This window comes from Scyliorhinus torazame, chromosome 3, assembly GCF_047496885.1.
Source record: "Scyliorhinus torazame isolate Kashiwa2021f chromosome 3, sScyTor2.1, whole genome shotgun sequence".
In the NCBI taxonomy this organism is placed as follows: domain Eukaryota; kingdom Metazoa; phylum Chordata; class Chondrichthyes; order Carcharhiniformes; family Scyliorhinidae; genus Scyliorhinus; species Scyliorhinus torazame.
The window spans coordinates 145,352,136-145,365,324 of NC_092709.1; the positions used below are offsets into that span (position 1 = coordinate 145,352,136).

Consider the following 13,189-nt stretch of genomic DNA (forward strand, 5'->3'; position numbering starts at 1 on the left):
GTCGATGTCCTGGCCTTCGCTTCACTGATTGCACGTGTTGTGTTATGCTTCTTCCTGTAGCATTAGCTGCTTCCTTGATGTATGCTCTGACAAAGGAAGGTTCAGACTTGGAGATAGGTTTAACACCTTTATTGAACAGTTAACAATTCTCCTACTTGAGTTCGACTCTCCTGCTAATCTTGCTATAATAACTCAGTCTAACTAACCAGTCTGCTCTAAGCCATGCGGTGGGTGTGATGCTTCTGATCTGCCCCTGTCCTTATCTCTGAGTGTCGCCTGTGGAAAGAGAAAGAGCATGTGTGCCCTGTCCTTTTATATGGGTTGCCCCCTTGTGGTAATGTCACTTCTGGGTGTCTTGACTGCCCATTGGCAGTGTCCTATTCTATGTGTTCATTAGCTGTATGTCTGCATGTCATGATGTCTCTGGTGCGCCCTCTAGTGTTTACTTAGTCTTAGTGTATTTACATGAACCCCTTATGTATTTACAGTGATGCATATCACCACAGCACGGAGGCTGTTGGGATGGAGGTCTGCTTCTCTACCCAGTGTCTCAGTGTGACAGGGAGATCTGATTGAATAGTTATGCCTTGAGAAAGTCGAATACACTGAGGGGAACAATTGAGGGGTTTTACCGGAGATGGCAGCCGTTCATTGTGTATTTCAAGGAGCTGATCACCATTAGTTGCTAAGGGGGGAGAGGTTAAGTTTTGTGAGGGGTAGGCTAAGTTTTGGGGGTTGTATGTGTGAACTGGTGTCTTATTCTGTTTAGTTATTTTGTATTATGTATAAAATGGAAAAAGTTTCATTAAAATATTTTTTAAAATTTGACATTAGGAAAATCCAGATACTCTACATCTACTGCATTATTATACTGTCTACTCCTTCTGTTGTCTCCTCAAAAAATTCAACATAGTTGGTCAAGCAAGACTTTCTCTTTTGAAATGCGTGCTGACTATTCCATGATTATATTCTTCATTTCTAGATCTTCTTTTATTCTGTCCTTTAGTAAGGATTCTATTATTTTTACTGTCACTGATGATAAGCTGACAGGTCCATAACTCTATAATTCTTTGCGCTATCACCCTGGTCCTACGCTCATCCCTGGAGCATCTCAACAGTAAGGGCTCCTGCAGCAGACGCCTATTCATTGATTACAGCTCTGCCTTCAACACCATAATCCCAGCCAAGCTTATATCAAAAGTTCCAAAACCTAGGACTTGGCTCCTCACTCTGCAACTGGATCCTCAACTTCCTTTTAAAAAAAATTTAGAGTACCCAATTATATTTTTCCAATTAAGGGGCAATTTAGTGTGGCCAATCCACCTACCCTGCACATCTTCGGGTTGTGGGGGTGAGACCCACGCAGACATGGGGAGAATGTGCAAACTCCACACAGACAGTGAACCGGTGCCAGGATCGAACCCGGGTCCTTGGCACCATGGGGCAGCAGTGCTAACCACTGCACCACCCGGATCCTCGGCTTCCTGATCCATGGAGCACAATCAGTAAGGATCAACAACGACACCACCTCCACGATAATCCTCAATACCAGTGCCCCACAAGACTGCTTACTTAGCCCCCTACTATACTCCTTATAAACACACGACTGTGTGGCAAAATTCAGCTCCAACTCCATCTACAAGTTTGTTGATGACACGATCATAGTGGGTCGGATCTCAAACATTAAAGAGTCAGAGTACAGGAGAGGGATAGAGAACCTAGTGACATGGTTCAATGACAACAATCTCTCCCACAATGTCAGCAAAATTAAGGAGCTGGGCATTGACTTCAGAAGCAAAGTGTCATACACACACACCCCTGTCTGCATCAATAGTGCCGAGGTGGAGATGGTTGATAGCTTCAAATTCCTAGGTATACACATCACCAACAATCTACCCAGGTCCACCCACGTCGACGCTACGAATAATAAAGCACAAGTGTCTATACTTCCTCAGGAAACTAAGGAAATTAGTCATGTCCACGTTGACTCTTACCACTTTTTACAGCTGCACCATAGAAAGCATCCTATCTGGCTGCATCACAGCTTGGTATGGCAACTGTTCGGCCCAAGACCATAAGAAACTACAGAGAGTTGTGAACACAGCCCAGTCCATCGCGCGAATCTGCCTCCTATCCATTGACTCTGTCTGCACCTCCCACTGCCTTGGGAAAGTGGGCAGCATAATCAAAGACCCCTCCCACCCGGGTTATTCTCCCTTCCAACTTCTTCCATCGGGCAGAAGATACAAAAGTCTGAGAACACGCATTAACAGGTTCAAAAACAGCTTCTTCCCCACTGTTACCAGACTCCTGAATGACCCTCTTACGGACTGAATTGATCTTTCTGTGCATCTTCTCTACTGTTGTAGCACTATACTCTGTATTCTTCATCTGCTGCCTATGTACTTACATTGTGTATTTATTCTATGTCCGATGATTTTCATGGTTTAGCTGGCTAGGGCTGATTTAGCTCAGTGGGCTAGACAGCTGGTTTGTGATGCAGAACAAGGTCAGCAGTGCTGGTTCAATTCCTGTACCAGATTACCCGACCAGGTACCGGAATGTGGCGACGAGGGGCTTTTCACAGTAACTTGTGACAATAAAAGATTCTTATTATTATCTGCCTGGAGTGCAGAACAATACTTTTCACTGTACCTTGGTATACGTGACAGTAAATCTAAATCTTTGGAAATGTTCTGTTTCCTCCTTAAACATAGGAATTATGTTATCTAACTGCCAATCCACTGGCACTACACCATTTTTTAAACAAATCATTAGTTCTGAGTAGTAATGTGTCTCTGCTGTTTCTTGTCCAGATTCTTTTGAAATATGTGGGTACAATCAATCTGGACAGGATTTTTTGAATGTCTTTGAGTTTTAGTTTTTAATACACCCTTTTTAAATTTTAAATGCATTATCTCATTGCTCATCTCATCATTTAGTGTCATGTCTGTCAGTTCCATCTGCCTGATAAATACAAAAGAAAAATAATTACTTAATTCTATCATATCTCTGTCGTTACCTGTCTATTCCTTAATGGTCCTATTCCCATTCCAGACTCCTTATGTTTTAATGATGTGCCTGTTGGATATGTTATTGTTTTGTTTTCTGTTCCTTGATAGTTTAATTTCATAGTTCCTCTTTGCCTTCTTAATTATCAATTGTATTCTCTCTTGGGCAGCACGGTGGTGCAGTGGTTAGCACTGCTTTCTCACGGCATTGAGGTCCCAGGTTTGATCCCGGCTCTGGGTCACTGTCCATGTGGAGTTTGTACATTCTCCCCGTGTTTGCGTGGGTTTCAGCCCCACAACCCAAAGATGTGCAGGCTAGGTGGATTGGCCAAGCTAAATTGCCCCTTAATTGGAAAAATGAATTGGGCACTCTAAATTTAAAAAAAAAATTGTATTCTCTCTTATCATACATTCCTTTGTTGTCTCTGTACTTATTGTATGCCTTTCCCCTTACCCTCAATTTTTCTCTCATGTCTTTATTCATTCATAGAGCCTCACTAGTGTTTAGTTTGTTCTTTTGTTTTAGCGGAATACATTTTTCTTGCACTGTCAGTGGAGTTTAAATCCCCCACGATTGTTATTCTATATTTTTTAACACAGTTCCCTAATTTATCTGCATATTTTTTCCTCGACCTCCCCATCACTATATTATTGGTCTGATTAATCCTCTATATCATTTATCTCTCTCTGTAGGAATTGTGTTTATGTCTAGCTGATAGCTACCTTTTTTCTACTGCCATTAGGGGCAGCATGGTAGCGTTGTGGATAGCACAATCGCTTCACAGCTCCAGGGTCCTAGGTTCGATTCCGGCTTGGGTCACTGTCTGTGTGGAGTCTGCACATCCTCCCCGTGTGTGCGTGGGTTTCCTCCGGGTGCTCCGGTTTCCTCCCACAGTCCAAAGATGTGCAGGTTAGGTGGATTGGCCATGATCAATTGCCCTTAGTGTCCAAAATTGCCCTTGGTGTTGGGTTGGGTTATGGGGATAGGGTGGAGGTGTTGACCTTGAGTGTGGTGCGCTTTCCAAGAGCCGGTGCAGACTCGATGGACCGAATGGCCTCCCTCTGCACTGTAAATTCTATGATAATTATATAATTCCTAATAAACACAGCTACTCTGCCTTCCAGTCCTGATCTGTGTCTGATCGCTCCCAACATACGATTGCCTCCAGCTCCCCTGTTTTATTATGGGCATTGTGCACATTGCTGTAAAGTTGCCATTGTCCCAGATGACAGTAGGCTATTTTTTGGGGGAGCTGACTGTTGCTGATTTAACCTAAGGATGACCACACCTCAGGCAAGGGGCAACGAGAGGCAAGGTTGGGAAGGCAGGGCCTTCATGAATAACCTCAGCCATTATGGAAATTAAACCCGCGCTGTTGGCCTCACTCTGCATCACAAGCCAGTCAACTGAGCTAAACCGGCCCCTGCACTGTTGTACGGACAAGTTAGCTTATTTTAAGATGATTTCCTCTCACTTTATGTTTGACCACTTGATTAGAGAGAACTAAGAGTTGCACAACAGGTCAAGAGTTGGAAGGATGTGGGCTGTAAGAGGTTGAAAAGATCGATTGTGGTGAGACAAATGATGGAATCTGAAGTTGGAGATTTTAGTTTAAAATATTGAGAGACTGGGAGCCACTGACTTCGATGAGGATAGGTAGGAGGACAAAGTGCAGGTTGGTGTATAGGCAGCTGAGTTATAGAGAATTGGAGTTTATGATTAGGGTGGTCATGAAGGATATTGAAATAAAAATCTGGAGGCATTGAGCAGTGTTTTCAACATCACTCCCTGGTGCAGTAAGCTTCTAACTGATTTTCCTTCCATTGATACCCTCGCGTTGCAAGGTAATAATTTTACTTGGCATCCTTGTACTCATCCATTCTGGGATGGATTTAAACCTTTGTTCTCTAAAAGACAAATGTCCTAGAACTTTGCACCATCCATCATAGAAAGTTGTGACTAGTCAGTAGTCAAATATGGTGAGATGAATAGATTTTTAAAAATTATCTTTTTTAGTAATCACATTATCACCTTTGTTTCAGAAGGAAGAACAAAATTATAAGCTAAGTATGTCGAAAATTCACCCCTGGACGTTTATCCCCATTGTAGTCGGTCTTCTTACAGCAATTGGACTCTGGGTTGTGTAAGTTCACTGCTCTGAGTTTTTAACATTTTTATTATATAAGCAGCATATTTTTGAAAAAATAGGTAATGATTATAGTTGAAGTGAATTTTGACTTTTCTGAAATTTCACTTTCTTTGGGGTGGGGTGGTAGAAGATGCTATTGGCTCCCTTCATTTTGTCTCTATATTTGACCTTATAACTGTCACTTTCAGTCACTTTTCAGGCACTGGACAGCCACTTAAACCTTCAACATAGCAATCAGGGAACACACATTCAATCGAGGACACAAGCATTCAAGAAGCAGTTAGATATAGCACTTGGGTCGAAGGGGATCAAAGGATATGAGGGGAAGATAGGATCAGGCTATTGATTTGGATGATCAGCCAAGGTAATGAATGGCGGAGCAGGCTCGAAGATCTGAATGGCAGCCTCCTGCTCCTATGTTCTATATTTCTATGTTACTCTGGTGTAGGGGACAAAATTGACATCGAAGGCTCACCTCAACCCCCGTTCATCCTTTCAAGTACAGGTTCTAACAAGTGTTTGAGGTCACCTGTGAGATTGACTTACCCTAAGGCAGTTAACATTGACACTAGCTGCATTCAGGGCAAACAAATCTGGATGAGATTGAATTGAAATTTTATAAAAGAGTTTTCATTGATAACAAACATACAAAATACACAATAACAAGGTGGGAAAAACGGACATTACAGAAAGTACAATATTATATCAGAAAAAAACGAACAACTAACCCAACCACCCCAAATCCTAACAAGTAACGGTGATTAATTCTTTAAAGTAGGAAACAAATGGCCACCAACTCAGGTAGAATTCTTGGCCTGAACCCTGACAGTGTACTTGATCTTCTCTAGTTGTAAAAATTCCATAAGGTCACCTAACCAGACCAAGGCATTGGGCGGAGCAGCCAATCTCCATCCCAGCAGAACCCCCCTATGGGTCATCAATGAGAACATCCATCTTCACCCCTTTCCACAACCCCGGCAAGTCTGATATCCTGAAAATGGCCACCAAAAGGCAAGGCACCAGATCAATGTTAAGAATCGCTGACATGGTGCTAAAGAAGGATACCAAAGAATTACCACCTTGGAACATGACCAAAACACATGGGTGTGGTTAGCAGGTTCCAAAGAACACTGCTATCTTCCACCCCTGCAAAGTGATGTACCGTCAATTACCACAAGACGAGAATGGTGAAACAATCGAGGCTTTATTGCACAAGATGTTGTGCCTCCTGCACCTGGAACCAGAATGGGAGCAGAGCAGGAGAGCATACACTTTTATACGTCGCCTGCTGGGAGGAGCCAGCAGGCTGAGATTTACTGTGGTACCTGTAATACAGGGGCAGTACCGTAATACATGCAATGTGTTACCAGTGGTGTTTACCACATTCATCCCCTGTTTAAAAAATGTCCGGCGGGGGTGAAGAAAACATTACAGATTGAGTCTGTCGGGTGCTCTGACCCTCCGCTGCGATCGCCTCAGTCCTGATGGTGGTGTGGGTGCCGATGTGGTCATGTGCATCAATGTAAATGCATGTAGGCTAGCTAGACACTGGAGGGAGCACCAGAAACATCACACACTCACACTCAGCCAATAGGTCAGTTAGATAGGAGACGACCAATGGACATTCACGATACACACGGAGGTGACACGACCACAAGGGGGCATTACACCAACCCATATATAAAGGACACCACACACATGATCTGCCCCTTTCCAGTGGAGACAGTCAGTGAATAGAGACACAGGGTTGATTCAATATTACACCCACCATCTGGATTGCAGCAACTGGTTAGTTAGTCTAGGTAGCTATGGTAGGATTAGCAGTAATGTCGAACCCAAGTAATAGAAGTGTAAATAGTTTAATAAACGTGTTGAAGTTATCTCCACATCTGAACCTTCCTTTGTCAAGTGCACCACAAGGAAGACGCTTATGTTACACCTACAACATAACAAATCAGTCACCTGCGACTCCGGGAGCGTGTTGTCCTCTCCTTCGTCACCCCTTAGTGGGTCCAGTGGGGGGACGGACCTACTGGGGTGGGGCTGCGGTGAGGTACGCTGGTGGGAGAGTGAGTGGCGCAGGGGTGAACGAGGCAACCGGCGGGGGGGAGCGGTATCAGGTCGGGGGTTGTGGGTGGGGACCCAGTGGGTGCCAGGTCCCAGAGGGAGACTGTGTCCTTTCACCCGTCGGGTTGTGCCACATAGGCATACTGCGGGTTTGCATGGAGGAGGTGGACTTTCTTAACAAAGGGATCTGATTTATGGCTCCGCACATGCTTCCGGAGGAGGACGGGCCCAGAAACTGTCAGCCATGTTGGGAGCGAGACCCCGGAAGTAGACTTCCTAGGGAAGGCAAACACACATTCGTGAGGGATCTCATTAGTAGCGGTGCACAGGAGCGACCGGATGGAGTGGAGCACGACCGGGAGATTTCTAGACCGAAGGGCCAGCAGAACGGCCTTCCAGATCGTCCTATTCTCCCTCTCCACCTGCCCCGTTTCCCCGGGGTTTGTAGCTGGTCGCCTGCTCGAGGCGATGCCCTTGCTGTGCAGGGACTGACACAGCTCATCACTCATAAATGAGGATCCCCGATCGCTGTGGATTTAGGTGGGGAAACCGAACAGGGTGAAGATGCTGTGTAGGGCCTTGATGACCGTGGCAGAAATCATGTTGGGGCATGGGATGGCGAAAGGGAACCCGGGAGTACTCATCAATTATGTTGAGGAAGTACACGTTGCGGTCAGTGGAGGGGAGGGGCCCTTTGAAGTCCATGCTGAGGCGCTCAAAGGGGCGGGAGGCCTTCACCAGGTGCGCTCTATCTGGCCGGTAGAAGTGCGGCTTGCACGCTGCACAGACTTGGCAGTCTCTGGTTACGGTCCTGACCTCCTCAATGGAGTAGGGCAGATTGCGGGCCTTGACAAAATGGAAGAACCGGGTGACCCCCGGGTGGCAGAGGTCATTGTGGCGAGCCCAGAGTCAGTCCACTTGTGCGCTGGCACATGTACCGCGGGACAGGGCATGTGGGGGCTCATTGAGCTTCCCCGGGTGATATAAGATCTCATTGTTATAGGTGGAGAGCTTGATCCTTCCCCTCAAGCTCTTATCATTTTTGATCTTGCCCCGCTGCGTATTGTTAAACATGAAGGCAACCGACCGTTGGTCAGTGAGGAGAGCGAATTTCCTGCCGGCCAGGTAATGTCTCCTTTTCAACAGAGGAGTGCCGAATTTCGGAGGCATGGAGGGTGCGGGAAAAGAAAGCCACGGGTCTGCCTGCCTGTTTGAGGGTGGCGTCCAGAGCTACGTCTGATGCATCGCTCTCCACCTGAAAGGGGAGGGTCTCGTCGACTGCGTGCATCGTGGCCTTGGCGATGTCCGCCTTGATGTGGTTGAAGGCCTGGCGGGCCTCAGCCATCAGGGGAAAAACTGTGGACTTGATGAGTGTGTGGGCCTTGTCTGCATAATTAGGGACCCACTGGACGTAATATGAGAAAAACCCCAGGCATCGTTTCAGGGCTTTGGGGCAGTGGGGAGAGGGAGTTCCAGCAGGGGGCGCATGCGGTCGGGGTCGAGCCCTCTGACTCCATTTTCCACTACGTAGCCAAGGATGGCTAAGCGGTTGGTGCGGAACGCGCATTTCTCCTTATTGTAGGTGAGGTTAAGGAGTTTGGCAGTATGGAGGAATTTTTGGAGGTTTGCGTCGTGGTCCTGCTGATCGTGGCCGCAGATGGTGACGTTATCTAGGTACGGGAAGGTGGCCCGCAGCCCGTACTGGTCAACCATTCAGTCCATCTCTCGCTGGAAGACCGAGACCCCATTGGTGACGCCGAAGGGAACTCTAAGGAAATGATAGAGGCAGCCATCTGCTTTGAACGCAGTGTATTGGTGGTCCTCTTGGCGGATGGGGAGCTGGTGGTAGGCGGACTTCAAATCTACTGTGGAGAAAACTCGATACTGCGCAATCTGATTGACCATGTCAGATATGCGTGGGAGCGGGTACGTGTCGAGCTGCGTGTACCGGTTGATGGTCTGACTGTAATCAATGACCATCCTGTGCTTCTCCCCAGTCTTCACTACCACCACTTGAGCTCTCCAGGGACTGTTGCTGGCCTCAATGATCCCCTCCCGCAGAAGCCGTTGGACCTCCGACCTGATGGAGGTCCTGTCCTGGGCACTGTACCATCTGCTCCTAGTGGCGACGGGCTTGCAGTCCGGGATGAGGTTTGCAAAAAGTGAAGGTGGCTCGACCTTAAGGGTCTTGAGGCCGCAGACGGTGAGAGGGAGCAGGGGTCCGCCAAATTTCAAAGTAAGGCTTTGGAGGTGGCATTGAAAATCAAGGCCTAGTAACAAGGCAGCGCAGAGATGCGGGAGGACGGAGAGCCTGAAGTTGCTGAACTCTACGCCCTGAACGGTGAGGGTCGCGACACAGTACCCCCGGATTTGCACGGAATGGGATCCGGAGGCCAGGGAGATTTTCTGGGTGACGGGGAGTACCGGGAGGGAGCAGCGCCTTACCGTAGCAAGGTGGATGAAACTCTCTGTGCTCCCTGAGTCAAAGAGGCAGGTCGTCTCGTGCCCATTGATCTTTACCGTCGTCGTAGTGGTTGCGAGGTTGCGGGGCCGAGACTGATCAAGGGTGATGGAGACGAGCTGCGGAAGATGTTGGGAGGTCCCGGGTTGATCAGCGGTGGCGGAGGTATCAGCGGGCAGTGAATGGCCAGGCGAGCAGGGGTCCTGAGGCGCGGTCCAAAATGGCGCTGAAGATGGCGGTGCCCACGGGGCGCACATGGCCCGTGGTGGAGAAGATGGCGGTGCCCCTGGATCACATGTGGGGGGTGTAGCAATGCCGAGCCTGGAAACAGCTGCGACCGGCCGCGCCTGGCAAACGGAAACAAAGTGGACCTTCTTCCCGTACCCATTGCAGGTCGGGCTCCGCACCGGGCAGCGCTGCCTGGGATGTTTGCTCTGGCCACAAAAATAACATTTGGACCCTCCGGAGTTGGCTGGCTGCTGCGCGGCGCAGGCTTGCGGTGTACTCGAGTCGGCAGCTGGTGGGGCCCACGAGGCTGCCGCGCGGTCAGAGGTGTAGGCCTCCAGATTACGGGAGGCCACTTCTAGGGAATTAGCAAGCTGCACAGTCTCTGCAAGATCCAGCGTATCCCCTTCCAATAGTCGCTGCCGAACGTACGTAGATTTAATGCCCGTGACATAAGCGTCTCTGATTAATAGTTCGGTGTGTTGGACTGCCGAAACTGCCTGGCAGTCACAGTTCCTACCGAGAATCTGTAGAGCCCGCAAGAAATCATCCAGAGTCTCCCCCGGGAGTTGCCGTCTCGTGGCCAGGGGGTGCCTGGCGTACACTTGATTCACTGACTTAATGTAGTGTCCCTTTAGTAGTGTCATCGCTTCTGCATAGGTGGACGCATCCCGGATGAGGGGAAAAACTTGAGGGCTCACACCTGAGTAGAGGACTTGGAGCTTCTGTGGGTCCGAGAGTTCTTCAGTGGCTGCTCTGAGGTAGCCTTCAAAGCAGGCTAGCCAGTGCTCGAAGGTGGACGTGGAGTTGGCTGCGTGAGGGCTCAACTGTAGGCGATCAGGCTTGATTAAGATGTTCACCTTTTAAAATCTTGTGCAATAAATTGATGTACCGTCAATTACCACGAGATGAGAATGGTGAAACAATCAAGGCTTTATTGCACAAGATGTTGTGCATCCTGCAGCTGGAACCAGAATGGGAGCAGCGCAGGAGAGCATACACTTTTATAAGCCGCCTGCTGGGAGGAGCCAGCAGGCTGGGATTTACCTGTAATACAGGGGCAGTACCGTAATACATGCAATGTGTTACCAATGGTGTTTACCACACAAAGAAACTGCTCAGCCCAGCTTAAGTGAGGTGAGCCTTCTGTATTACCTTGAGCTGGATTAGATTAAGTCGTGCACAGGACAACGTGGAGTTCATCCTACGAAGGGCCTCACACCACACGTCTTTGTCTTTTTCTTTAATTTAGAGTACCTAATTATTATTATTTTTTACAATTAAGGGGCAATTTATCATAGCCAATCCACCTAACCTGCACATCTTTGGGTTGTGGGGGTGAAACCCACGCAGACATGGGGAGAATGTGCAAACTGCACACAGACAGTGACCCAGGGCCGGCATTCAAACCCGGATCCTCAGCAGTCCCAGTGCTAACCACATACCGCTCTTATGTCTTCGTCTATAATTGGTCCCAGTTCTCCCTCCCATTTTACCCATACCTCGTCGAGCAGGGCCACCTCCGTTGCTAGGATTTGCCCATAGATGTTGGAAATGCTCCCCATAGCAGTCCCTGCAAACAACAGGATCCTACTGAACAAGGAGGGTTGTAGAGCCGAGCAGAATGTAGGAAAAGCCTTTCGAACAAAATTACGCACATGGAGGTAACAGGACAAGTTCGTTCCCAGGAGTTGAAACCTTGTCGATAAAACCCCCAAACTAGCAAACTGTCCTTCCACAAAAAGATCCCGAAAAACCCCAAGGCCCTTCCTCTCCCATGACCTAAACGTTGTTGTCTCAGTCCTACAGAGCAAATAGGTAGTTGCCACAGAGAGGGGCCAGCAATGACATGGATCACAATCTGTAATGCTGTCTAAATTGCCGCCTTATATTAAGATTTAGATTTATTGTCATGTGTACCGAGGTACAGTGAAAAGTATCTGCTTGCAGTTCAGGCAGATCCTTCCATACATGAAAAACATAGGATATACGATAAATACATGATGTAAATACATAGGCATGGGGTGAAGCATATGGAATGTAGTGCTACAACTGTAGAGAAAATGTGTACAGAGATTAGTTCAGTCTATAAGAATGGACACCACCGGATTCGAGGAGAACCACATCGGAGAGAAGGGAAGCAGGGTCATTTCCAAAGTTCTTTGATTAGAGCCCCTACAGGAGCTTGCCTCCATCTGTCCCAACATGAGGCCTGGCTCCCCAAACCATCCCAATACCCTCTCGGTGTTGGCTGCCCAATAGTAAACGAGTAAGTTGGGGGAACACCAGACCCCCGACTGCCAGTCCCTCTGATGGAAAGCCCTACGGATTCTTGGGGTCTTACCTGCCCAAATAAAAGAGGCCACAAACTTATTAACCTTAGCAAAAAGGATTTAGGGAGAAAGATCGGGAGGCACTGAAAATGAAATAAAAACCTTGGGGGAATATTTATTTTTATAGTCTGGATCCTGCCTGTCAAGGACAGAGGGAGGCTATTCCACTTTTGCCAGTCGGACCTCGCCCTGCTCACCAGACTAGTGTAGTTCAATTTATGGAGCGATGGCCACTTCACGGGAACCTGGATACCCAGATAACAAAAACTACATGTGAGGGGCCTGAACGGGCCGGTAAAGAGGGCCCGGGTGTTCGCGCGCTTAAAGGGACTGAAGGCAGATGTGGTTATGCTCCAGGAGGCACATCTGAAGGTGGCAGATCAGGTTAGGCTGAGAAAGGGATCGGTAGGGCAGGTCTTTCATTCAGGGCTGGATGCGCAGAACAGAGGGGTTGCAATACTGGTGGGGAAGCGGGTGTCGTTCGAGGTACTGAATATTGTAGTGGATAATGGAGGTCGATAAGTGATGGTGAGTGGTAGGTTGCAGGGGGTGCGGGTGGTACTGGTGAACGTATATGCCCCGAATTGGGATGATGCCGGATTTATGAAACGCATGCTGGGTCGGATTCCAGATCTGGAGGTAGGAAGCTTGATAATGGGGGGGGACTTCAACACGGTGCTGGACCCAGCACTGGACCGTTCTAGGTCCAGGACGGGTAAGAGGCTGGCTGCGGCCAAGGTGCTTAGGGGGTTTATGCACCAGATGGGAGGAGTGGATCCATGGAGGTTTGCCAGGCCGCAGGCCAGGGAATTTTCCTTCTTTTCCCACGTCCCTAGAGCCTACTCCCGGATAGACTTTTTCATTTTGAGTAGGGCGCTAATCCCGAAAGTGGAGGGAATGGAATATTCGGCCATAGCCATCTCGGACCACGCCCCGCATTGG

General features: G+C 48.2%; 1 protein-coding gene across 2 annotated transcripts in view; it reads left to right on the plus strand.

Moving 5' to 3' along the window:
* The window catches only part of tmem150c (transmembrane protein 150C), a 106,682-nt gene that overhangs the window by 18,533 nt on the left and 74,960 nt on the right, over nucleotides 1–13,189 (plus strand). The window contains exon 2 of one of the 2 annotated variants that reach the window (XM_072497926.1): nucleotides 5,055–5,155. In XM_072497926.1, the coding sequence (XP_072354027.1) occupies nucleotides 5,082–5,155 (74 nt within the window). In that variant the 5' untranslated portion in view covers nucleotides 5,055–5,081. The remainder of the gene's footprint in view (nucleotides 1–5,054; nucleotides 5,156–13,189) is intronic. The other variant, XM_072497927.1, reaches the window with a different exon arrangement.